We start from the raw sequence: 27,751 nt of genomic DNA on the forward strand, positions 1-27,751 counted from the left end.
ATGAAAGAGGTAGAAGCACAACCTACAGACACATTAGTGCCAAGCCTAAACAATTCAGGTTTATCAATAGTATTAACTATTGAGAAGGATAGAATTAAAGCATACACAGGTTCAGAAGAAAGTATTGTACTTAATCCACCATATCAAGGTGTAGTACAAAAGGAAGATAACATGTTTGAAGAGTTGGAATTAAATACTAAGCTTGAGCAACAGATTTCTATATAGACACTGGTCACATTACTAGTTTTTACATCTCCTCTTAGCAGTCAAACTCTTTAGAGGCTGAGTACCCAAGATACACCACTGTAAATATCAAGGTCAAGTTCTAGCACACCCAAGAGTGCTGAAGTTACATCATTTGAGGATGTAAATTTAGATGAAGTGATTGAGCTCCCAAAATTTGGTTTAAACACAATCACCATTGACGAAATGAGTATTCTACAGGAAGCTCTACAAAGGAAAAATAGGCAAGAAATATTGAGGAGGGAATATAAGAAAAAGAATGTCTTACATGACATCAAATACATATTCATTGATGCTTTTAGCCTCCCACAAACTAATGAAAATGAGCCTATAATAGAGAAACTTATCACTATTATGGACAAGATACAAGATACAAACTTGGACTCCAATGTAAAATTATTAGAATAGTTAAAAAGAAAGTTTCATACCAAGGTACTAGAAAATATATCTAGTGTTATTGCACTTGGATAGGTTGATCTAACAACCAAGATGGAAAGTGTGAAGACAATGTTAGAGAACATCTCTCTATACACTAATTTACGCAATGTTGAATTATTCACACAAGAGACTGAAAGGGTGATTGACCAGTTGTAGGGAGATCTATGGCTCATAGGTAATACTTTCAAACTATCTCCTGGTCAAATTCAGATACGCTTTCAGAAGTTACTAATGACTTAGAGTAGGCCTGCCAAGTTGCAAGCAATAGATGCTAATATCATATCTACTTCGATCGGTATCAAGTCAATGCTAACATGAAATTATTGGATGATCTAATCAATGCATGCACTATATATTTGGTGAGAACTAAAAAGTTTTATTTATACATTTGGACCTTGGATAATGGATTCATCCCCATTTTAGTTATTCTAAATATTCCAACATCTTTGGCAATTCTTTTAGAGCTATAACTCTAGGAGGCACGAACACCTTAGTTTAGAAGTACCAATTCCAAGGAACACCAGTCCCTTAGACCTGAAGCACCAACTTCCAAAATGAATAAATGAGATACAAAATCAGAGGATTATCTCTTTTACAATACAAAGAATGAATCACTAGTCTCAACTTATTGTTGAAAACATAATGTAGGATATACTTCTATTCTTCTCTCTTATTGATTCTTTTACATAAAAAGTACAAGCCTCTTTCAATGAATTTATTAGATGATGACATGCGTAATTAGATCTAAAACAAGATATATGATTGCAATAAGATGACTTGAATTAAAGTCTTTCAAACTATCAACTTGCTTGAAGTGATAAACCCTTGTTTCTTCTCAAAACCTCAAGTATCAAAATATGTTTTCTTTTTCCATTAAGAGATCTAATCAAATATTGATATGAATGAATAAAGAAGCAATATATAACCCTTCTTCAACCTTTGATAAACTTCTACAATGAAAATCAAATCATAAACAGGAAAATAGAAACATAAAGCATTACCCTCTTCTTTGTTGTTTAAAATCTACCTACAAACTATTGGGTCTACAAAGAATTCCACACAAATCTTGCAAATTCTATCAAAACCACCCATTGAACATTTTAGAGGAATCTATTCTCTACTTATAAACCAAAAATGTCAACATTTTGGATTCAAGTTTTATATACCCCAAACTTCAACTAGACCAAAACTATACAAAACTACAAAAAATGTCATAACAATTTGGTAACTAATTCTGATAAACAAAGTTTTTCTCTTTTTGTACATGTGTTATACAAAATCTAAGAGTGACCTACTTTTATCTAATTCAAGGACCTTTCTAAAAAGGGTACTATAGTTGGGGTTTAACTAATAATTAAGCCAATCGACTTTCCAGTAGACCAAAACTATTTTTTGATAACTGTTTTGTTAACCAATGTGAACATTAAGTGTTAATTGTATAAAACTTAAATGTTTATTTTGAATATGTTTAGAACAATATTCAAGGACATCAAATAAGACAATCACAGGATGTTAACCATACCATATGTTCATTATAATTGCACAGACAAATTATTGAGATCAATGACAACAATCCAAAACCAAATACCAAGGGTTCAACATTGTGTATGTTCCTCAACAAGTTTGAAGCTTATATTTGTACCGCTCTCATGGGTTATAAGCTTGGGTTTTGGATACTAGCTCCCCATGCTACAAGGGGTGTATCTATATTAGCAAGATGACTTCCTTTGTAAGTAGAAATATATTCAATCTGATTATATTTGTGTTCTCTGCTCTTACACAGGAAATTGTTTATCATTCTCATTCCTATATGAAGAACCCACAATACACCCCTCAAAAGCTGTTGCATTCCACCTATCTATTCAGAGCAACTCTACCACTACTTAGAACAACTCCACCACTTTTGCTACTCACAACTATCCCCTGCACATCCACATCTTCTCATTCCTATATGAACAACCAAAAATACACCCTTCAGAAGCTGCTATGTTCCTCCTATCTATCAACTCCACCACTTCTGCTACTCACATCTATTCCTTGCACATCCACATCTATATCACTAAGCTTTATGTAATTTTATAATGAACCCACTAAACATTACTTTCGCGTACACATCACAGCTTCTGGTGTGATTACTAGATAATATCGATGGACTATTTTCAAATTATATATTCCCAAATTTCTGTATGTACATTTCAACCAATTTCTTCCCAGATAAAATACATATTAATATAACAGCAAACAAATAACAAGATTATACTCTCTCCAAAAGAAGCCTGCACTTCATTAATGAGAAGTAATCAAAGCAAAGAAAAGAATCAATAAACTGCAGAACAAATCATCCCACAAATTCCATTCCACTAGACAAATGTGAATGCCAAGGCCACCATAAACTGACTCTATTTCTGGTAGAGTTTATCAACAATTATGCGTAGCCCATTCAAAATTTTATATTCTTCACCTTTCATCACGGGAATTGTTGCCCTTTTCACTGTTACGTCTTGGGGAAAACAGAGGTAATCAAAGGGGAAACAGTAACCCTTGTTAAGAATGTAGCTGCTTATTTCATCTTCCTTTGTAATTACCGAGGTCATTATCCACTCGCCCTGGCGTATCTCAAATTTCAACCACGGACTAATATCATATTCACAGATGAGCTCATTCATTACGTTTGCCGCCGTGTAAGACTTGACCACGATAACAGCGCAGAAGATGATTGCGCTCACCATATGTCTTCCCAGATAATCACAACTGTTATCCCTGCCGCTTTCGACGACAAAATTGGCGTTGATCAAGTCGCAGAAAATATTTGTGTTGACCGTTGACTCGGCTTCCTTCGCTGCTCTACCAATTAATTTAATAAATTCTGATGGCAACTTCTGCGTGAAACAAACAAAATCTGAGTAGAATCTCTTTGTCTGAAATTGGATGAAGCAAAGTTGTAATTAGAAAATCTAGCTAGTCTATCTTCTGAGAACCAAAGACGAACTATTGTGAGACCTATCCTTCAGAAAGAAATTTAAGGAACGTGGATCTCAATACCTTCATATTGAAAACACAATTTCGAATTGTTTCATTGCTGCAATATAAGAGCTGCAAGCTTTCGAATGAACACAATATTTTAGTATCTGGCATTTTCTCCAGCTTCGGACAGTCGCAAATGTTCAATTTTACAAGTTTCCAAAATACTCCATCTACAGTTACACTGGTCAAGTTTTGGCAACCCTTTACGTCAATCCTCTTAAGCATGTGAAGATTGGAAATTAAACAAATTTTTAGACAGCTGAGTCGGACAAGGCTCAAGTCCTCAATGTTTTCACAGCTACTGATACGCAATTCTTCCAGCTTCAGAAGATCAGATGTTCCTATTACTCTTTTCAGGTGGCCGCAACTAAAAATTTCAATTCTTTCTATGCAGCTCAGTTGAGCAAAATTGATCTCCTCAATTTTACATACATGACCAATGTTCAATTCTACTAGCTTTGTAAGATTAAACATTCCTCCTAAACTTATCAGACGTGGACATTTATAAATTCTAATTCTTTCTAGGCAGATATTAGGTCGACCAAAAGCTAAATGCTCTAGTTCGTAACATTCACTAATGTTCAATTCTACTAGGTTCCCAAGATCAGATATTCCAATAATACTCTTCAGATTCCTGCAACTATGAATTGCAATTTCCTCCAGGCAACTCAGAAATCCCAAATGTAACTGCTTTAGCTCCCATTGTTTGCTGATCCGCAGCTCTTTTAGATGGAAGGGGACCTGCAAATCAAATATATGTATATATATTTATATAATTTTAAATTCCGATTGTAAATGAAAGTCACTCAAACACGACATTATAATACCAAGAGTTGGCCTTTCGGACATACCTGCACATTATTCTGCCACAAACTTTTGAGACGTCCACCTAGCATTCTTAAAGTTTGCAGATTTTGAAAAGGAATCCATGGAGGAATGCTTGTTTGTATATGCTCGTACAAATTAAACTCGAGCCATAGCAAAGCTGTTGGTATTTCAGCTATATTGTCCGATCTCCCAAGAAAGAATTTAGCATGCAAATTCTTTGACGGGTCCATACAATTGTGCAAACATCGACCTTTGGTTTGGGTGAAGATGTTTTTGAATCCCTTCGATGTCTGCATTCAAGAAGCAGTTCAGATTTGTATTGCTGTAAATTGTTTATAAAGATTTCAAATATCACATTAGGAAGAAGAAGTGTAGTGGAAGAGAAAGCATACCAATGATTTAGAAGATCGGAAACGCCACAGGCGACAAGGATGTTTGAGTTCATCTGCCATTTCTCGTCCCAAGTCCCGCAAGTGGTCATGCATTCTCAATATAAATATTTCTTTTCTCGCATTTTCTATCCAATCATTGAATTGTTTCTTGAATTTATAGTCTTTTATTTCTTCAACCAGACATTTGTCTTTGAGTCTTTGTAATGAATGTTGAGCGCTCCATCCCGATGACTCCCACACTCTCATGGCATCTTTCGTCGATTCTCCTATGAAAAAGCATGCAACATCCATGAATATTTGCTTTTCATCATTGTCCAACGTGTCGATGCTGATTCTTAGTCTCTTCTCTATGTCTTGGGGCAGCGTCTTTTTAACTTTTTCCAATTCTAACTCCCAAAATTTGTGATCTTGGCCATGAACATGCCTGCCCAGAACTTGAAGCGAAAGTGGGAGGCCGCCACACAGATCTACGAAGAGGTCAACCAGCTTCTCATATCCACTAAATGGATAACATTGGCTGAAGGCGTGCCACCAAAATAGCTCTTTTGCGTCATCTCCATCCATTCCTTTCAGGTTATAACCAACTGTAATTCCGGCATTTATGAGCATCCCCACATCACGAGTTGTAACAATTACCAGACTATTGCCAGATTTGTGGAGCTCGTGACTAATCAAGAGAGCATCTAACTGTTCGTGATGATTAATATCATCTAGAACAATTAGGTAGCTCAGATTGCCGCTCCTTGAGAAACGATTGCTGAGACAACTTGTGCCATCCTCTACGCTTGGAAAGCTTGGGATGTCTTTTTCGTCAAAGAGTTCTCTTAGGAGCTTCATTTGCAAGGCAGGAAGCTCTTTTTTCACAGAGGCTTCCCGAACATCAAACAAAAAACAGGAGCGACTGTAATCTGAACGCTTTCTGTTGAACAATTCTTTGGACAGAGTTGTTTTCCCAACCCCACCCATGCCAAAAATGCCAACAATCTTAGACTTCCCTTCTCCTTGCCTGTTCATCTCCCACTGACTTTCAAAATCCTGTACAAGCTTATTAATGCAATGCTTTTGAAAATCTTCTACAAGCTTAGAAAGTCCTACTGGATATTTGGCAACATGTAGACATCTTTTCCTCTGGACTTCCTTTCGCACAGCTAACACTATCTTCTCCCAGTCACTGAAACTTATTTAATACAAGGAGAATTTGATGAGGGAAAAAAACTGTGTCGCTCTATTAAAGAAATTAAACAACAACCTTATTATTATTATTATTACTCTGTTATAGCTGGGATATCAAATACACTGAAGTCATTCGAAGGAATATTACCTGGTGAACTCTTCGCCGGCAATAAAGGAAATAGACTGGAGGGCTTTCTTCCATTCTTCAAGCTTTTCAATGTACCTCTTCTTATTTTTATACTCACGAAATGCACTGCCATACACTCCCTTTTCTATGTGGCGCAGCGAAGAAGGCTTGACATCAAAGAAAACCGGAATGATCTTAGCACTGCTTTGCAACATGAGAACCAGCTCCGCCAAACACCATGGAGACTCTGCATATCCTTTGGAGAAGATAGCGATGTGAACCGCAGCAGAGCGGATGGCTGTCTCAATGGTGGATGTAAAAGAAACTCCAAGTTCTTTCTCTTCCGAATCAAGAAACGCCCTTATATTCGCCTCCTCTAGAGATTTGTAAAGCTGAAGAGCAAGCGTGTTCTTCACATCGGGGCCTCTGTGGTTTATGAACACGTCATACAATCTGGAAGATTCTGAAACCTTTCTCCTCTTGAGTTCTGGTTCGATCCCAGAGAAAGCTGGAGGATTCTCAGGTTGTTTGAGGGAAGAGGAAGAAGAATCCATAGACTCAAAATTAGGAATGAAAGAGTTAAGCAGAGAGTCCACAGTAATAGATGACGTTGATGAAGCTTCATAGAAACAACCTGGGAAAACAAGGAAAAATGGTTAGAGAAATTCAAGTATCTGACTGCATGAGAGGAAATAATGGATTAGTCAGTCAAGGAGGAGGTAGTTAGAACAGAGGAAAGCGATTCAAAACCAACTCATGAGGACTAGAAATAGTCAAGGTCACGACAAAGCCGCGTGACGACTTGCATAAAGTATATGGAATCCATGAAGGAGACGAAGGCACTAAGTCAAAAATTGAAATAAATGTTTGAGGGAAAAGTAAGAAGGAAAATGAACTACGTAAGGAAAAACATAAGAAGGAAAATGTAATTAAAAGTTAAAATAGGAAATTTGTTATAGGTTGTTGTTTAATAGGTTTTGTGCAATTAGTGAAGATAATGGTATGAGATAATTAGGTGATATATTAAGATTCAATTCTCGTGATTGTATTGAAGATAGGTTCAACTCTTCAATAAATTTGAGAAACTAGATTCATTATAGTTTATATATATACTTGCTTTAATTGTTTATATTCATTATGTAAAACTAGCAATTGCACCTTTTTGTACAATAAGTACTCCAAAGAGATATACAAGATCAAATTAATAAGGAAGTTCATTTTTTAACAGAAAATATTTGTTGTTTGATAAAAATGTATAGTCCATTTGATCAATTAATAGACATACAAATAATGTTGATTCTAGAGCAAATGTCTTAGTGGAATAAGAAAAGCGGATGTTTCATAACCACGTGGATGCACCAAGGAGCAATTTTATTAGACATGAAGCGAATTTCAAGATTGAAATATTCCAACTTCCAAGTGAACAAGAAAATTCTATTAATGCTAGTAGTTTTCCACAATCCATGAATATTAGTATTTGTTAATTTCATATTTGATTGTGTGTGAGTTTTTGCATCAAAATTTTAGATGATGCTTTCCAAAGATAAATGAGATAGGAAGACATAAATTGAATGAGAAAGCATGAATGGTAGATATAAGATCTTTAAAATTATGATGAGGTAATTATTTTGTTTATTATTGATACAAATACCATCAAATTAAATGCTTGTAGTTTTACTAAGGGGGGTTTTTGCATCTATTTTACATCCATATAATTATTACTTATGTGATATAAATATTAAATATATTTATTATATAAATTTATTTATGTACAAAGTTATATTATTATTAGTATTTAAATTTAATCATTAGATTAATATTGTAGACATCCAACTACAAGTAAATCTATATGTATTAAAGTAATCACTATCTAAAGAAAAATTATAGGAGTTCTTCTGTTGGCAAAGAGGGTATATTTACTTCGCTAAACTATACGCATTTATCTTGTTACTATTTCATACTCTCTTTAATACTTATTGATTTAATGGATTGCTTTTGTTGGTGTTCCTACCCAAACATCATTAAGACAATTCAAAGTTCTAAGGAGAAAGTAACTCTTTTGTCAAACACATTTAAAGAAATTACCAATTAAAAAGCATTAAAGAAACCTTGATCTGAAGAAAAATTAAGGGTTTTAGAGATTGAAGCAACCTTTTTCTTCAAGCAAAATACAGCTACAGAGGTTTTATATTACATATTTGGATCTAATTACAAAGATTTTCTAAACAAGTTATGATGGATAATAAAACCAAAATCTTGAGACAAGAAAGAGTTAGAGAGACTAAAGAATCATTTTGTAATTATTGCTCAAAGCTACAAAGTTCATCAATGATGTTAAATTCTTTCCATTGTTGAGTCCATGTGATGAATATGTGGCAAAGTTTGACCAACATAGCCCAAAAGTCATTTTCATCCATAACTCTATCACCATTATAATTAGTTATTGCTATCATTTCTTACATTCGATCTTGACCTACTTATCCCCCAAAACATCTATATTTCTCTATAAACTCTCCAAAGTTATGACTCCCTACCAAAAGATGGAAGCCATAGTTCAAAGCATTCCCATGAGCTCCTCTATTAAAAAATAGAACTAAGAAAACATGGTGACAAAAGATTACAAAAGTATTTTATTAATCTGACTACACACAAAAGAAATATTATATGGTCTCTATAAATGTAATACTTCCATCAATAAAAGAAGAAGCTAGATCAAGTATGTTGATGGTGTAGTGTGACAAAACTCAACTAAACTTTCAGTGTGTTTAATGGCTTAGTCTATCATGGATGCACCTGTAGGAACATGGTAGAGTTAATAGAAGTTTCAGTTCAATTACAATGGTAGAATCGGTCTTATTCAAACACCCTGCCTTATTTCTACCACTAAAGACTTATGTGGGAGGAATTACAATAAGAAAATCAAATAGAATAGGTCCTAGAATTGAGCCTTGTTAGGTACCCATTTACAACATAAAAGATTCGGTTCCCCTTCTCACTATTGGTTTGTTCCTTGTGTCATTAAGATGTGGAATTTTAACCAGTTGACCCATTACTATTTAGAATTTTCCCCAACTAATACAATTGATTTCCCTTAGAATCCCATGCCCACCTCTATAATAATGATAATCCCTTTAAATGCTATATCATTGGGTATTTACTATATTTAGTGAACAATTCAAGCATTCCCTTTGAAATGATAGATGCAATCCTATTAAAGTGTAATTGATTTGTGTCTAATCTAAAATTTATTAGGTTTTCTGCACTACCTCTTACCGTCTTCTCAACTTCCTCAACTTTTGAAAGAATAATAAATTTTCAGTTACTAGAAATGGGGTTGTGACACTAATTCTTATGGTGCAATGAAAACTCACCATATTTCAAGTGTTCTTATCCTGCCAAGCACCCTTTGCATTGAGTTCTATCATTGTAAAGAATCGCTCTTTCCTTTCTATATTAATTTCGTACTATGTTTGGTTCCCTCCTCTCACGGTGAGTTGGATCGCCCAAGATCTGTATCCCAATTGTTACTTTAACACCTAAACACACTAGAACTGTGCTTTTTCACTCCCAAGGTAAGTCCCATGACTTTATTATCCCCAAATAATTTTTTATTATTCCACATCACTTATACCCCTACATGCACCCACCTACAGCCAAGCCACTTCCATGCCGCATCAAATAGATCACCTTAGTTTTCATTGGGATTTGCTTGCTCGTTGATACTATAAGCTCAACTTTCTATGCAAGTTCTCATGATGATTGGGAGTAAATGCCACATTGAAATTGGATGCACGTATATTCTTTTGTTTTAACCTAAAATGATCTTTAACTGTTGGGAAACTCTCTCTGGGATTTATGAGAAGCTTGTAATGGGACAGTGTCTAGCCCAATCAAATAGTGACATTAGGGAAATGACACATCAATATTAAACATATAAGAAGTGTCAATTTGGCATCTTAGTAAGTATCGAGTTATACATTAATTAATCTTATGTCATGCATTCAATTTTACTTGGTAAATTTGATAAATTTTTACTAATAAGTAGGAAATATTTTCCACAACAAGTCAAATTGTGATATTGCTATTAGGATTTAATTGTGTATTTTTTTCAGTCAAACTAATTGACCCACCTTTCATGAGTAGAGGTTCACATAAACCTATCTCTAATGAGAATGAATGGAACTCTTAGTTCTCCTTTGAAATCCCAATGGTTCACCTTTCTAAACATCACTGTGATCCAATGATTGCTAGGTGTTCCATTTATTCACATGAGAGATTGGTTTGTGCAGACCTCTACTTATGAAACGTGGTTCAATTAGTTTGATTTATCAAATTACAAAGTTAAATCTTGATACTAATATATCACAAGTTGTTTGTCCCACAAAATTGGGAGTTTACATTTTTTCTATAATAGTTGCCTAATTGTCAAATTTAACCTAATTGCTAACAACATCTAATTTGGGTTTTAATTCCCCCTCCCCACTATTTGTATTTTTTTTTTCCTTTTCATGTTTATAGGGCCATATATGTGTAATATGTAGACCACTTTTTTAGTGGTTTTCTTTTTGATAGAATCTCATTAATTTTTTTAATGGGTGGTGATAGTTTCTAGTTTCGATAGTTGATTATTTTTAGATATCAGCTTTTTGTGATTAAACCTATCTAGCTCTTGATTTTGAAATTGTAGAGTGGTTTTTGAGTTTTACATATATAGTTTGATGTGTTATTTTTTGAATTGTATGATTATTTGTCCACTTTTCATAATTGAGATTAATTTGTAGCTTTTGAGAGTAGACATATCATTGTTAACATTTGGTCTATTATGTCTCATTTTTGGTACTTGCAACAAATTGATACATTAGGTGATCTTGTCTATTATTTGGTTGAGTTTTTTATATCTACACATTTGATGTTGTTATCATCAAATAAAAAGTCTATTATAGGTACACATTGATGTTGTTGTGGCCTTTGGATCATACTTTCTTGTAGATTAATGTGTCATAAAAATACAACGCTTAACACTATGTACTAAGGTTATGTCATCAACCATTTAGTTGATAAATGGTTTTTATTTTTCATCCATTTTTATCAATGAATATATTATCTAAAAGACATTAATTTGTATGCCTTATGTTCATAAGTTACATTAGAATATTGTAAATAGAAAATTATTTTGGTTTAAATTGAAACCCCATGTTGATGGAGATGGGACTTAACTGAAATGATGCTAAGAATCATACTTTGTAGTGAAACGTTGACTGAGAACTATGTTAGTTACATTGACCAATTATTAATAAAATATGAAGGATATTTGAGCATTCATTTTGAATTGATAGATGTGTGTTGGTGTAATTAAATATTATTAATTAAAAATCCCCTAGGTTTATTTGGGATAATATATTTTAATATTACTTTTCATGTAAATGCATAGGAGTTTGCACTTTATTTGAGAACATGTTGTATCACATCTCTCTTTGTGTGATACACCTTTGTGCTCTTATCCTCTCATTGTTGCACATAATTTAACATACAATGGAGGATAATCCACCTTTAGTGGACATGTGCAAGATACATGAGCATTTCATGGTATCTTTCTAAGTTCTTCTATGTTTTTCCAACATATTTGTAAATATACTTAACCACTCCACATCTTGGTAGAAATAGTTTCCAATCTATATCATCTCTCCAAAATTAATGGTTGTTTTAGTTGTGCAACTAAAGAACATAAGAGTTCAAAGTTTCAAAGACCTCTATAAGGAGGATGAAGATTTTATAGGTGCTTATAAGGTATGTAAGTAGTTCAAAACTAATTTCCATTGTCAATATCCATATTTACCTTACAAAATGAATTTTTTTATAAAGGTTGACAATTGTGTGTGCAGAGAGGGACAATGAGAGAAAATCAAATCCAAGAAAAGCATAAGGGAAGTCTTAGTTGACTCTTTGGTCTCAATAGGACTCTTTAATTAGTTCATGGATTTTACTACTAGCCTAAAAAGCACAGGGATGTTAGCAAATATGTTGAGAAGTACATTGTATGTTAGAAGGCTAAAGAAATTTCATCAAATGTTGGTCTTTATCAACCATTCTAATTCCCTATATGCCATAAGAATGTGTAAGCATGGAATTTATTATTTGGTTTCCATTAACCAAAACTAGTTTTGATTGTATATATGTAGTTTTTAACAAGTTTAGCAACATGAATCACTTCATTCCATGTAAAGTGACACGTGATGCAAGTGAAATTTCTCATCTATTTTTGAAGGAGTGATTAGGACTTATAGTATGCCTCTAAGTATTGTAACTAACAAAGATCTAAAAAGTTCATAGGAAAATTTTGAAAACACTTATAGAAGAGGTTGGGGACAAAAACCTCTTTTGGATCTTCTTATCATCTACAAAAAAATGGGAAGAAAAAGATAGTTGATAATAAACTTGGACACCTCTTAAGGTGTTTGACTAAGGAGTATGGGAAACTATGGTACCAAGTACTTCATTAAGAATAGTTTTCTTATAATGATAATGTAAACAAGATAATAGGGAAAAGCTCATTTGAAGTTGTATATGAGATCCACTCTAGAGGTGTGTGCTAGTTAATGGATCTTGGAAACATGGAAGGCATAAGTGGGCATGCTTAATATTTTGCATAGGAGAAGGAAGTGCATACCTAGTAAGAAGGACTTTGATAGAGAATACTCAAAGGACCAAAGATAAAAATCTATATCAAGAGAAATGATGTTTAGTTTTAAGTTGGAGACATTTTGATGGGATATTTGAACAAGAGTAGGCCTCATAAGAAAATTCCTAGTAATCTACAAATAAGAAGGATTGGCCCTTGCAAAGCATTGACCAAGTATGACATGAATTCCCATAAGATAGACTTACTAGAAGAATTGACACCTTCCCCTATTTTCAATGTCAGATATTTGTTCAAGTATAGATGCCCCCTTATAGGGGAAGAAAAATTTTTTTCTAAATTTTTAGAGGCAGTTATTGACTTACCCTTACCATTGAAGACCAAGCCAGAAGCTAAAAAAGTCATAGATTCAAAGGTGAAGAAAAAGACTAGCCATATAAAATATATAGAGCATTTTGTTAAGTGGAAGAGTGTAAGTAACTCATAGGATACTTAGGTTGCTAAGAGTGTGTTTGTGTTTTAAAACTATGGGTTCCAAAAAAACCCAATACCAGGATACATAAGATAAATAAATGCCTAAGGATTAGTTGGTTTCCATATTCAACAAGATTTATCTTAGATTTGGACCAACATGACAGAGCACAAGGGACTCTCTACACTTTAGGCTTTGCATGGCCAAGATGCATGTACCTAGGGATTAAGATATCTTATTCTTTGATTCTCTTTTCAATACTTATTCACTAGCATTATTCTTCTTAGATCTATCCCTTACAGGAGAAAATGGTCAATAATCTTCTTAAAATTATAATGAACTCCTTGGCTTATAGTAGCTAACTATAATTCAAAGGAAAGTTATTAAAATAAAGTGAATGATCAGTAATATAGCTCTTTATTATAGAAATTAAATAGTTGATTTGATTTAAATTTGTATTATGCAACCCAATAGAAGTATCAATTTGCATCTGAATTAATGACCAATTTCTTATCCATTTCTTGCATGGAGTCAAATTAGTAACCCTTGACCTATTTTAATTGACTTGCAATTAAATTTATCAATTGTTAACCCTAAATCCCATTCTTATGACATCCCTCTCATATGCTAAGGAACCCTATCAATTTATGGAAGCACTTACTTAATTCGTTGAATTAAAAAGAAACAATAAAATGACATCCAACCTATCTCAATTGTATTAAACTATATTAACTTCTCTCATTCAATCTTAAATAACAAACACATGAAAATGGAGACAAAAATCAGAGACACATATATTTGAAATTTCCTCTTTGTATTAGTTTCCTTGAAAATAACACAATACTAATATGAAACTCAAGATATAACTTAGGATATGACAAAACCTATCATTCATTATTCATTGTATTCTTAGAGTAGAAAATTTGAGACAACTTCTAAGATAGCATAATACTAGATTGACTGCAATAGCAAAAACAATAAAATTCTATAGACTTTGGATCCTCACTCCACATCTTGGAAATCCTTTTATAGACAAGGATTGCAACAAGCTTTAGATGAGAGGACACATGTAAAAATAATTATTTGGAAATAAATAAAAATGTATTTTTACATGTGACTTTACAAAACATTCTTTGTATCCAGGTAAAAATGGGGAAACAATTGCAAAACTGGCTAGTGGCACTTTCTCCAAGTATCTCTAGCATGAATCTTTTTGAACTTTAACAACTTGTCACTTTCATTGCCTTTTCTTCACTTTGTCTCTTCTACCTTTAACTATGACTTTAACTACCTTGTCACTATCCTCGGATCGTAGGGCCTTTATTTCTAAAATAACTTCCAAATAGCTATATCAATGTCCACATCTAGCTAGGTGGCATCTCTGATCCCATTTAATTCTTCAAGGCACTTGTTCCATTTAGCATCCATTATAGCTTTGACCTCTGCAATTATCCTTCCCATTTTTCATTCTAATTTATATAGCAAATCAATTAAATCAAAGACTACTACTATATCTACTTCACCATTGTAGTATGCCATAAACCTAGAACGATTCAAAGTGCCATCAAAAGAGGATGACCATTCTAGCCATTCCTTGACTCCTCCATCATTATCCAAAATGCTGAGTACAAAATTAGGTGTTTAAGTGTGGCAATTTTTTTCATTTTATTTTGAATTAACTAGAGCTAGCCCACAAAGAAACCATTCAACTCTTTTACCTTGTGAATTATCTTTCTAATAGAAACTATTTGTCCCTTTAGTAAGTCCTTTTTTTGGGGAAGCATGGGCACAAGGTTCTCAAAGAATTGGGTGTAGGGGCCCCATGTAGTGAATAAGGGGGATAACAAGGCAATTTCCTCAGAACATTTATATTCTACCCCTTGTAAAAACAAATAGTTGTGTACATTCTGAGAGACCAATTTCAAGGAGTTTAGCTTGTGAATCAACAAGTTCTTAATTGTTTTGATTTCTATCTCCTTGTTGGACTCGAACTCCTCTTCATCCATTGCCATGGCTTGACCTATCACATCCTTTGTCTTAGGTGTGTGACCTTTTGTTTGTAACCTCTGTCTTCAACCTCTGTAGAAGAGCTGACAATATTTTTCAATTCTACTATCTCATTCTCTAATTGAATTTTTTTTGCTCTGACACATAATTTTTCTTCATTTCCCCCTCATAATGCCTCTTGGTTTTAATGTACATCTCATAGGATCCTTCCAATTGCTCTTCGAAGATATCAATTATGTTCTTTCCTACTAGTGATACTGAAGTTTGCAACACATAAATTTGGTTTCCTGACATGGAATGGACATTCCATAATATCGCATTTTCCCTAGGGGAATCCTTATTCTCCATTAGGGTTGGTTTCTATAACTTTCTGGAGCCGAATTCCATATTTCCATAGTTTGGGCATCAATATTGTACCCAAACCCTCTTAACTAGCCCTGTTGGTTCTCATCTTTGAGTGATATAGTTATTTCCTACCTCCTCATTCTATACAATAAGAATGAATAACTAATATTCCATACTAGGAATAAAATCATTCCACTCCTCTGTATCAACTCTCTAGTCTCTTCTACAGTGATGGTTTCATTAGCAGGATTATACTCTCATAGTTTTTGTACCATCTCAACAACTACCTCATCAAAGTCCCTTGATTTCATCTACAGTGATAGTTCATTTTTCTTTAATTTGAACAAAAAACTCTTGAATTCCTCTATTTTGATGAAATTTTCATCACTCATGAATTCAATAGCCTCAATGATTCTATCATCAATTATTTGAGCTTGAAGCTCAAACTTCTTGGCCCTCTGTTCATCCTCAATGTTTTGAGCTATCAAGTATATTCTCCTTGCATTGTCAAAGTATTGACTATTCCTTGGCATAATCTGCAAGGCTTTTCCCTTAGCCTTTTATGGAATCTCTACCATCTTTTTTTTTTTTCTTTTGATGAGCTCACTTCTAAGCTCTCTGGCTAGTCTTCATCATCACTGACCTCCACAACAATGTCCTACTTAACATGGCCAGGGTCTACTTTGTTTCTGATTGCTTCAGGAACTTGGGCCACTATCTCATCAAATTGAAAATATATTATCAAATCTAGACCAATAGTCCTCTTCATGGTAGAATTCTTTAAAAGATGGATCAACCTTTTTCATCTTTATTCCAAAATTTACTACATCCTTGAGCTTTTAAATTCTCTCTCTATAAACATTCTCATCAAACTAGTCAACAATCACATCTTCCTCCCATAAACCCTTGGTTGGGGCCAAATTATATTCTATCATCCATTTTAAACCATTCCTAACCACACTATATTAGTCATAAGTTATTGCAAGACTAGTTGGCAACTTAGAATTTCTCAGTAAAGCATCAGTTTCCTCTATTGCATTCTTCTCAATCTCAAAATATCCCAATTTGGTACATCTACATAAAAATGTGCCCCTCTTGACATTCCAGCCTAAGTGTTCTCTATTCAATGAAATAAATTGTCAAAAGACTTCTACAATTCCTAGTCTTTCTAGAACATAATTTTGGAGAAAATGGGGTGGCTGAGGGCACCCTTAAACCCTAATGACTGTATAGTCCTCAAAGAGAAAAACACTTCCCTAGCTATGCCCTATCTATTTTTCCTCATCATAGCACATTTTGGGCTTAATTATCTTTTTGATACTTCTATGTATTCTATGTATTATAGCCCCTAACAAGTTCATAATAGGGTACAAAAAATCATTATAGAAATAAATAGTATCAGTGTAAGGGTGAAATATTTTCCATACCCTTGTCCAACGTTGCACTGGTAATCTTTCTCCTCATTCATCTGTTCTTTCAAAGAAACTTTAATCAATGAATTGAACATTCTTGTGCAAGATCAGATGCTTGCGTAGTGAGTAATGATGAAATTTGAAGTTCTTCAACCTTCCCTCTTATGTTGCAACAATATCATCATGGATTCTAGTAGTTATGTATATAACAAAATCATACCCAACATTTGTGTGTGGGCCATGAATATTCAATGCCATGATATAATGGGCACTAGTAGCATTCATGGTTCCATATGAACCTAACACTTTGTTCAAACCAAAGATAGTGTTCTACATATATCTTTGAAAGAATTCAAAGGGCATGAATCCTTCCACCTCCTTTTTCTTTGGTATTTCCCCTTTCTCTTTCCTTGACATTAGGATATGTCCGGTCATAACTCTTTGCATGTAGAAGCTCTTCTGATTTTTAAAATTTTCATTAAGGCCATCTATGTCAATTGGTAACAACATTGGACCTCCTAAGTCAAAAGCTTCAATGAAAGTTTCTTTATCCAGTGCTGAGACTATGCTTCTATCTTTTCTATGAAAGGCCTTGCTAATTGGATTGTCCAATTTTACTAGTGCTTTGGCTAGATCGATATCCACAAAGTCCTCAGACATGATTAATTTTCCAAAGTTCCTAGTTCAATGGTTGCATATTGGAACCTTCTCTATCCCATTCTTGTAAAAATACCAAAACAATTCACTTCCATTCCTATCAGGTACTTCTGCATCCCTCCAAAAACTCTAGGGGTCCCTGAATGCATGGTCATTGGTTGATAATGCATTAGAGGACCTTGGTAGAATTTGTAACCATTCATCTAGGAAAGAGCTAGGGCCTTTTTTTTTTGACATAGACTCTTTATACAAATTGTGCTATCAAATCTCCTTCCTTCTATGCCATGATTCCAAAATATCACAATAATTCTGAATGCTATAAATTGAAATTTGCTCAAATTCACTCTACAACTCAAACTTTGCTCTAAAATTTCAAATACTTATATGCAATTGGTAATGAAAATCTTCATTCTTCTTAGAATTTATTTGTTTTTACAAAAGGGAGCATGGCATTAATGGCATTAAAAATGGCATTCTTGAAATCCTATTAGTCCTTGAAAAGTTGGGGATATCTTCACTTTTTTACTGTTCATGCTTCAAGCTCACATTTCTTTTTGTAGCTCAAACTAGCCATTTTAATTTGTTTTATGCTTTAAAAACTAAAGGTTGTGAAGTAGCGATTCCTTTTTGTCTTTTCTTCACAATGATTTTTTATCTATCTTTATTCTTGGTTGTGACCATGCAAAGATGGTTAGCTTTATTCTTTTACAACTTCATGATCTAAAAGTTTAACTACCATGGTAAGCTTGTGATGCTGCACTTTACTCTATTTTCTACTTCGCAACTCTATTTCTTTATTGACCATGTTGCCCCACAAGACTACGAATGCTTAATTCAAGTCTTAATCACTTTATCATAGTTGTTTGTTATTACATTTTATTGACTACAATGAAGTAGAAAAATATATAAAACTTGTCTCTCTCACAACTTCACAACTTATTAACTATTTACTTCATTAACTACATCGATCTAGTGAAGTAACTACAAGAAAACTCATCACAACATCATTGCTTGAGAACTTGAATGCATCTTAATACTTGTGAAGGCATGAAACATCTCATTGCAATATCATTGCTCATACTTTTCATGATCTCTTTAACTTGTGAAGTGGTGAAACCTTTTAAACTAACCTTTTCACAACTTTTCCATGTTTTAGGGCTTAACATTTCTATCACTTGCGATGTTGTGATGACTCAAATCTTGAACTTGTCTCCGCTTTACAACCACCAGATATATGGTTCCTTTAATCTGTGCAAGGTTGTGATGACTCTCATAATTGGCTTTTATTTTTCCTCGAGGATTCACAACCAAAGAACTTAACTGCAAGTCAAGCTTGTGATGGTGAGATAGTTTTTTAATTAACTATTTAATTAGCTTTGTGCCTTCGCAACTTGAAACTCTAACTCGTGACTAAACCCTATGAAGCTATGATAATGAGAAATTGCCTCTTTGTAACTATAACCTCAAGTTACTCTTAACTGAGCACTAGTGATGTTGTTATAGCCTAGACCTTGACTATTGTGGTTACCCTTTTGGATCATTGCAACTTGAAATGTCTTAAGCTAATACTAGCCATGAGCTTGTGATGTCATATAATTTGCCTTTTCACAGACCAAACTTGAAGGATAACAATTACACCTACGATGTTGTGATGATTTTTTTGAAGACTATTTTGTGACTTTGCGACTGCTAAAATAGATAGAGATCATAATGGAGTGATGTTGCAACCAAAGAAAATTGCAACATTGCAACTCAAACAACTTTAGAGACATGACTCATAATATATAAAAAGGATCAATACACTTAGGGATATAAAGAATTAACATATAACCAAAGCTTTTATGTATCCCTATTTCATATTTGATGTCAATTTATGAATAATCCATCTAAACATAAGGTATGACTATTTCCCTAGGGTTTTTCTATGAGGATGACAACATTTTTAGAAACCCTAAGTAACACAAACATTCTTTCTTCCCAATTTTCACAAGGTATCACATTTTTATTGGCTGGGTGAAAAATTAGGCCATTAAAGAGGTTTTAAGAACTTTAGGATATATGTTCTATTATTATCACTTGATGTGACTTACTCTCTTTTTTAGTAGGGGGAGAATGGTGGAGGAGCAGCCAAAGTTTGAGAAATCACCCTTGAAGTATTGTCATGTAATGACCTTATTGTTAGCATGAATTTTGATGATACTACATTGGGGGAGTATCATAAACATTGTAGAGTATTGACATGTTGTATTCCTGATTGTATTTTACATTGATGTCAACATAGAAGTAATTTTGTAAAGACTAGAAGAATAACAGCCAGTAATCTTAGTATTGACAAAAGATGAGGAAGTTTTAGATGGTGCAAAGTGAATGACATGTTCCTAAAGTTGTCTTGATGATGTGGTTAAAAGGACTAAGTTTGAGTCAATGTTGTACGAAAGTTACACTTGTTTTACTGGAAGTAGTGCAGAAACAGAGCATTTTAAAACAAAGTTCTAATGATCTATCGCTATCTTTCATCTAAGATGTAATGAATGGATGCACAGCTACATAATGATAAAGGAAAGCCAGGTGATGATGTCAACAAGTGTGCAAGGCCTAGAGTCACACATGTAAAGTTTTGTATAGACTATGAGCCAACAATGTTATTGTAATTGTGAATTAATTAATTATCTTATTTTAATTAATTGGGAAAACCTCAAGGCTGACTCAAGGAATTATTATGAAGATACAGTATAAAGTAAAGTGGTTTTCTTTGCTTAAGTAAGGATCTTTATTAAGAAGATCAAGTAGAATGTGAAGTGTTAGTGCACAGTGTGAGGAGCAGAATGGTTGTTGAATTTGTATAAGTGATCCAAGAGATCATTGGATGCATAGTATGAGATCTAATTACAAGATCTAAAGGAGAAAATATATGGTTGATAGGACAGAGACAGAGGAAGAAGTACATTTTAGTTTTATTATTCTATAAGGAAAAATACAAAGATCATTTGGATAGTGGGTTCTTTGATCTTAACCTTGAAGATGTTTGGGCAGTGGGTCTAGCTATCTTCCACAACTACTAACAGGGTTGGCACAACTCCTAATGGGGTTGGAATCTCCTAATATGGATTCAAAGTCTCCTAATAGGTACTCATATGTACTGAATGTTGTAACAGACTCCTAACAATGTATATCTTCTAACAAGGAATATTTATATTAGTATATGATCTTGTGGTTACCATCCCCACTGGGATTTTCCCTCTGATCAAGGGTTTCCCTAGTTAACATATCTGGTGTGAATTGTGTATGAGTGTCTTGTCGTGGTTTTAGTTAACATTACTCATATGGTTAAGATTGTTTAAAGTTAATGATTTTGATAATAGTTTTATAACTAATTCACCCCCCCAACCCCCTCTCTCAATTATATCAGTGGACTATATATTCTAACAAAGTGTACTAGAGCATCAGTTTCATGAGATAAAGCTTAACAGCTTTGGGAGATCGATGGTGAATATGCTCAGGAATGATAGTCCAAGATTCGATGGGGTCAACAATGATAGTTGGAATGAAAAGATGAATACTTATCTTCTTTGCATGGGTCTAGGATATTGTCTTTTCACAAAAGCTAAAAAGGAAATTGTTGAAGAATCAAAGCTAGATGAATACAGTGAGGGAGAAAGAGATATTTTCATGCGTAACATGAGAGCTAGAAAAGCCCTACTATTAGCTCTTCTAGAGAATGAATACAATCATGTAAAGACATTTTAAACTTCTCATGAAATTTGAAAAGCATTAGAAGTTACTTTTGAAGGTGATGATCATGCAAAAAAAATCAAACTGAAAAATTGGGTTTGTGCATTTCAAGATGCTAAGATGATGGAAGATGAACCCATAGGAAGTTATGTTGGTAGAATATCAAAAATTGTTGTAGGTATTTAATCTCTTCGTGGAACTAAACAAGATGATGAGGTTATATGGAAGATCATGAAAAGTTTATCATTACCATTCAAGCAAACAACTCATATTATTAGGCTAGTAATGCCCTGCACCAAAAAATTCACAAAGGAAACATTGCTTGGAAGATTAGAATCTGTAGAAGCTAAAATGAGGCAGTGTGGAGAATTAACCAGAGTTGATATAGGTCTTAGTGATAGGAACATTCAACCTAATCAGTCAAGAACTGCTAGTGCAAGAGGAGGCTTTGCCAATAGTAGCAGATTTGAAGAAGATGAGAAGATTGAAGAAGGAATAGCCCTTCTGGTAAGAAGAGAGAAATATGGCAAGAAAATCTTTAAGTGATGGACTTGTGATGAATATGGTCATTATGAATCTAAATGTTTACATTTTTGCATAGTTATTTTGACTTAGGACAATGACTTACTAAGTTATGGAATTTTTGGATGATCTAATTAGTGCATGTACTTATATGTTTGGTAAGAACTGGAAATTTTTATTTGTACATTTGGACCTTGGATAACTGATTCACCCCCCAATCAATTATTCTAAATATTCCAATATCTTTGGGAAATCTTTTGGAGCTACAACTCTAGGAAGCATCAACATCTTTTTTTAGAAATAACTATCCCTTACGCCTGAAGCACCAAGTTGATAAATACAAGAAGCATCAACATCCAAAACGAACAAATGAGATACAAAATCAGTGGATCATCTCTGTTACAATATAAATCATGAATCACTAGTCTCAACTTCTTGTTGAAAACATAATGCAAGATATACTTCTATTCTTCTCTCTTACTAATTCTTTTACATCAAAAATTGCACTAAAGTATACAAGTCTCTTTCAATGAATTTATCATATTACGTCATGGATAATTAGATCTAAAACAAAATATGACTTCAATTAAATTCTTTCAAAATATCAACTTTCTTGAAGTGATAAACCCTTGTTTCTTCTCAAAACCTTAAGTATCAAAATATGTTTTCTTTTATCCATTAAAAGATCTAATGAAATACTGAATATGAATGAATAAAGAAGTAATATATAACCTTTCTTCTACCTTTGATAAAATTCTACAACTAAAATCAAATCACAAATAGGAAAATAAAAACATAAAGCAATACCCTCTTCTTTGTTGTTTTAAATCTACCTGCAAACTATTCGGTCTACAAAATAATTCCACACAAATCTTGCAACTTCTATCAAAACCACCCATTGGAAGTTTTAGAGGAATCTATTCTCTAATTCACACCAAAAAAGTCTTAACATTTTGGATTCAGGTATATACCCCAAGCTTCAATTAGACCAAAACTACTCAAAAGTGCAAAAACGATCATAACAATTTGGCAACTACTTTTGATAAACAAAGTTTTTCTCTTTCTATACATGTGTTATACAAAAACTAAGAGAGAACCATTTTTATCTAATTCAAGGGCATTTCCAAAAAAGTACTATAGTTTGGGTCTAACTAATAATTAAACCTATCGACTTTCCAATAGACCAAATCTAGTTTTTTATAACCATTTTCTTACAATGTGAACATTAAGTGTTAAATATATAAAACTTAAGTGTTTTTCTTGAATATGTCTAGAAAAATATTGAAGGACATCAAATAAGATAATTACATGATGTTAACCATACCATATGTTCATTGTAATTGCATAGACAAATTATTGACTTCAATGACAACAATCAAAGACCAAATACCAAGGGTTCAACAATGTGTATGTTCCACAACTAGTCTAAAGCTTATATATGTATTTCTCTCATATTATTCTTCGGTGGAGATTATGAGATCTGACACTTTTGCTAGATCAAAATGTTGGTATGCTCAAGCCACCTCTTTGTTGGGTTCAATTGGGATTGAGATTGATCGTCTTCCTCCCTATCAATTTTCGTTGGATGCCCTGGCTCATCTTCTTCCCTCTTGTCAGGAGTTGAATGAACATGTTAGATAGGATATCTATAGGTAGTATATTACCACTACTTGGTGTCATCCCCTGGGTGGTTTGCGACCTAAGATGGCCTTCTATGTTGAGCATTTTCTTGTTATTCAAGATGGTATTGTTGTTCGCCTTGCCTATCTTTACCGGCGTTGAAATCATGCATTACGATTCTGATAAAAGTACGCTTTGATACCACTTGATGACGGTATGCTCTGATACCACTGACAAAGGGCCACACCACCCTTACCAACTCACAACCAAGGATGCAACAATATGAAGACAAAGAGATAACAAAATACTTCCCAAGCAATTTTATTAAACTTGAAAATCCAATAGCAATTACAATAACATTTATGCAAGATCTCTCAAGATCCAATCCAAGCCTAAGGTAGTCCAGATCCACACTCTAGTAGAAACCTCTTAGATCTCAACTTGTGCTCACAAGCCACCAAGCAACCTCGTTCTTTCTAAACCGTAGTCACTAGCTCTTCTCCAAATTATCCAAGATCCAAGTGTAAACTACCTCACGTTTGGTGCTCTGTCTACACACTCACAATTCCACCACAATCCTGCTTTAAACTGCCTCACATTTGGCGCTCTATCTACAGACTCAGTAAAACTCACTCTTCACTTCCTCTTTCTCTTTTACACCTTCTAACTTTCACCTTCCAAAGCTTCACCTTTCCAAGCTTTCACACCTTCCACAACTTCTCCTTCTCGAGCTTCTCCTTCTCGAACTTCTATTCCTTGAGCTTTCACCTTCTTCTCGAGCTTCTCCAAGCTTGATTAGAAATGCTCATATGCCTTGCTTAAATAGGCACTTACCACCCAATGCATGAATTATCCACAACCTTCTAGAATTCCACCTACACAATATCCACAACCTTCTAAAACTTCCATAACCTTCTACAATATCCACAACTTTCTACAATATTCATAACTTTCTAGAATTCTACCCACACACCTCGATAAATGGAATGACAACCATTTTTATTTTATTTTTCTATTATGCCACCTATGCACCTCGAAAATAGAAATCTCCTTTTCCTTTCTTTTCTCCTTTTTATTTTTTTATTATTTCTCCTCTAATTTTTGTCACTTTCTCTCTCCTCCAATTTTTTATTATTATTATTATTATTATTATTATTTTAAAATTTTAAATTTTACATTCAACATGTCTCCCCTTTATTTTGGATGCAAGATGCTCCTGCATCAGGTTCTCTTTGGGCTCTTTTAGGGTTGGTTCTCATCGTCTCAGGGCTCGGACTGATCACCATATGGATCAGGCTACTCGATTATGCCAGTTATGCACTTTGATGGAGGCTGAGACCGAGACTCACTTCATATTTCATCGTCCTCATTACTATGAGATCAGAGGGAGATTCTATTGCCTTTTCAAAAAATATTCTTCTCTCTCGATGTTCTTTAGTTATATTGATCAGCGGTGTTTAGCACTTTATCTTCAGGAGGCCACCCATCTTCGAGAGAATACCCTACAGTCCTTTTATCAGAGATGAACTTCTAATCAGCTCATTACCACCTTTTTCTCTCCCTTGTCTCCTCTGCAGGGTTTCAAAAGGCCTTCCACTACTTCACATTCCAAATCTATCAGACATTGTACCAGTCTCTACAAGCAGCATCAGTCCTATAGGGGTTCTTCATGGCATTTGAAGACTATGGATTGTCCACAGATGTACCTCTCTATTACAGATTTCTTTGTGACATTGAAGGACCCTTAGTCCGTACCTTGTCATTCTTTCTTCTTGTTGTTTTGTTTCATTTTTTGTCACCATTTGGTGCCTTTGCTTGGCTGGCTCTTCTGTTTGTATGCTCAGTCCCATAAACCATTTTGGTTTTCCATGGACATTAATAATTTTATCTTATCTTATCTTATCTCATAAGTTCTAAGCGTATGTTTTGTATAATAGCTCCTCATGCTACAAGGGGTGTATCTTTATTAGAAAGATGACTTCCTTTGTCTATAGAAATATATCCAATCTGATTATATTTGTTCTCTCTCCTCTTACACAAAAAATTGTTTATTGTTCTCATTCCTATATGAAGAAGCCACAATACACCCCTAAAAAGTTGTTGCATTATGTCTATCTATTTAGAGAAACTCGACCACTACTTAGAACAACTCCACCTTTTCTGCCACTCACATCTATCCCTTGCACATCCACATCTTCTCATTCCTATATGAGTAACCCAAAATACGCCCCTCAAAAGCTGCTACATTCCTCCTATCTATTCAGAGAAACTCCATCACTACTCAGGAAAAATCCACCACTTGTGCTACTCACATCTATCCCTTATGATGGGACTCAAAATTGCATCCCCGATTTGAGTACCATTCTAAGTGTTTGAGTCATTTTGAGCCCATATAAGCACATTTAATGCATGTGTACCTAATTGTTCTTTTGAGGCCTAAGAGGTGTTTAATGTTTCTAACACCTTGCATTCAACATATTCATACATCCTATGTTGATAAATTGCCATTCTGAGTCATCTCATGGCGTTTCGTTTTGAGCAATGTTTAGATCTGAATTTTTGCCCAAGTGTCATAACAATAGGAAGCCTTGTTTGCATTTGAATATCTTGTACCCAGTAATGTTTCATGAATCACCGCTTTCGAAATGTTTAGTATGCATATCAAAAAACTTATGTTTTTGTTTTCAAGTCATTTTGACATGTTTTGACTAGGTTTTGAATCCCTCAAAGTCGGTTGTTTACTGTGGTCATGTTGATGTAAATTGTTCAAAATTCTCAAAGGCCCTATTAGAACAATTGTAACTTTGACCCTGTTAGTCAAAATGAGAAAATTCCTACTACATTGCATTCTAGAGGTCAGGGACTTATTATGTTTCAGATTTGAGCTTATGACGAATCTATTTGATCAGTTTTCAAACACGATTCCAAATGCAATTTATGATGTTTTACTGGTGTCAAAAAGTGCAAATTAAACAGTACCCCTGTTCGAGATGTCATAACTTTAAATCTATGATAGATGAGATCAAATAGATTGTACCACTATGTTCCACTTTGAAAATATTTAAGTGTGCCAATTTACATGTCTTGAGCGATCCACCTATACACTTTCCTGGGTCCATTTTATTAGCAAAAATAACTTATCTGCCACTATTCACAGTTCTGCAAATCCAAGTAGCCCATTTCACACATTTGCCAAATTTGCATAGTTATTTGTCATGAGCCCAAATCAAAAATTTATACTCTCCTCGTGATAGTGAACTAATGCCTCAATTTCCATGCCCCTAAGTGTTAGTTTGACTTGTTTCTGAAGCCAAAACTGAATGCATTTTCTTGTTTTCTGATGTGTTATCTTGCAGGCAATTTCGAGAAGGTAACTTTGACAGTCAATATCTTTTGACCCCGAAGTTTTCATGAGATGAAATCTGATAGGGTAAGAGAATTTGGAATAAAGAATCAACATGTAAGTTTTTAGAGCCTATTTGTTGGATTCAATCAGTTTTTAAGGCCAGTCAAAAGACACTTTAGCACAAAAAATTGACAGTTGAATAAGGGGGTAAAGTGATTTTAAATGATCAATTAATGCTCATTTCTGATATAGATCAAATCTAGTTGGTTTGACAAGTTCAACCAATGGTTTCTAGAGGTCAGGTGTTTTAGTTTAGAATATTTTTAGCCAGACACACTTTGGGGCCTGTTTGATTTCATCAGATTGCAAAGTTGTATTTGTAGAGTAAAAATGTCTTGATAAAATATAATGGCCATGATTTTAAAAACATTCGTTATGCAATGTACCAATAAGTGTTTGGTTTTATATGTTTTCATAATAAATAAACACAAAGTGAGGGAACCATAACGAATAAAAGGATTTGGGTATTTTGGATAGATGATGAGAATCAAAAAGATTACAAAAGGGAAGTTTTGAATAGATAAACTATTACAAAATGTGGTAAGAGACTTGTGAATTGGATGGACATTTGCTTCAGATCTCTAAAGTTGTCAACATAGAATCATAAGTGATTCCCACGAATCTGTCCCATTCGACGTGTCTTCCCCAATGTTCCTAATACACTAGTCGTGTTTTACAATGCTGCTAGGAAAGGTTGATAATTTTTGGTCAACATG

At 34.0% G+C, this 27,751-nt stretch overlaps 1 protein-coding gene across 5 annotated transcripts in view; it reads right to left on the reverse strand.

Moving 5' to 3' along the window:
- Nucleotides 1–2,943: 2,943 nt before the first annotated feature.
- LOC149545200 (disease resistance protein Roq1-like) overlaps nt 2,944–27,751 on the reverse strand; it is a 59,883-nt gene continuing 35,075 nt past the window's right edge. For 3 of the 5 annotated variants that reach the window (XM_089790579.1, XM_089790578.1, XM_089790574.1), the window contains 5 exons: nt 6,247–6,859; nt 4,926–6,102; nt 4,557–4,823; nt 3,724–4,446; nt 2,944–3,560 (listed from right to left, as the gene is read on the reverse strand). In XM_089790579.1, the coding sequence (XP_089646705.1) occupies nt 3,081–3,560; nt 3,724–4,446; nt 4,557–4,823; nt 4,926–6,102; nt 6,247–6,779 (3,180 nt within the window). In that variant the 5' untranslated portion in view covers nt 6,780–6,859 and the 3' untranslated portion in view covers nt 2,944–3,080. The remainder of the gene's footprint in view (nt 3,561–3,723; nt 4,447–4,556; nt 4,824–4,925; nt 6,103–6,246; nt 6,860–27,751) is intronic. The other 2 variants (XM_089790577.1, XM_089790575.1) reach the window with 2 other exon arrangements.

This window comes from Cupressus sempervirens, chromosome 7 (genome assembly GCF_028749045.1).
Source record: "Cupressus sempervirens isolate cs-2001-9-10 chromosome 7, ASM2874904v1, whole genome shotgun sequence".
NCBI lineage: Eukaryota > Viridiplantae > Streptophyta > Pinopsida > Cupressales > Cupressaceae > Cupressus > Cupressus sempervirens.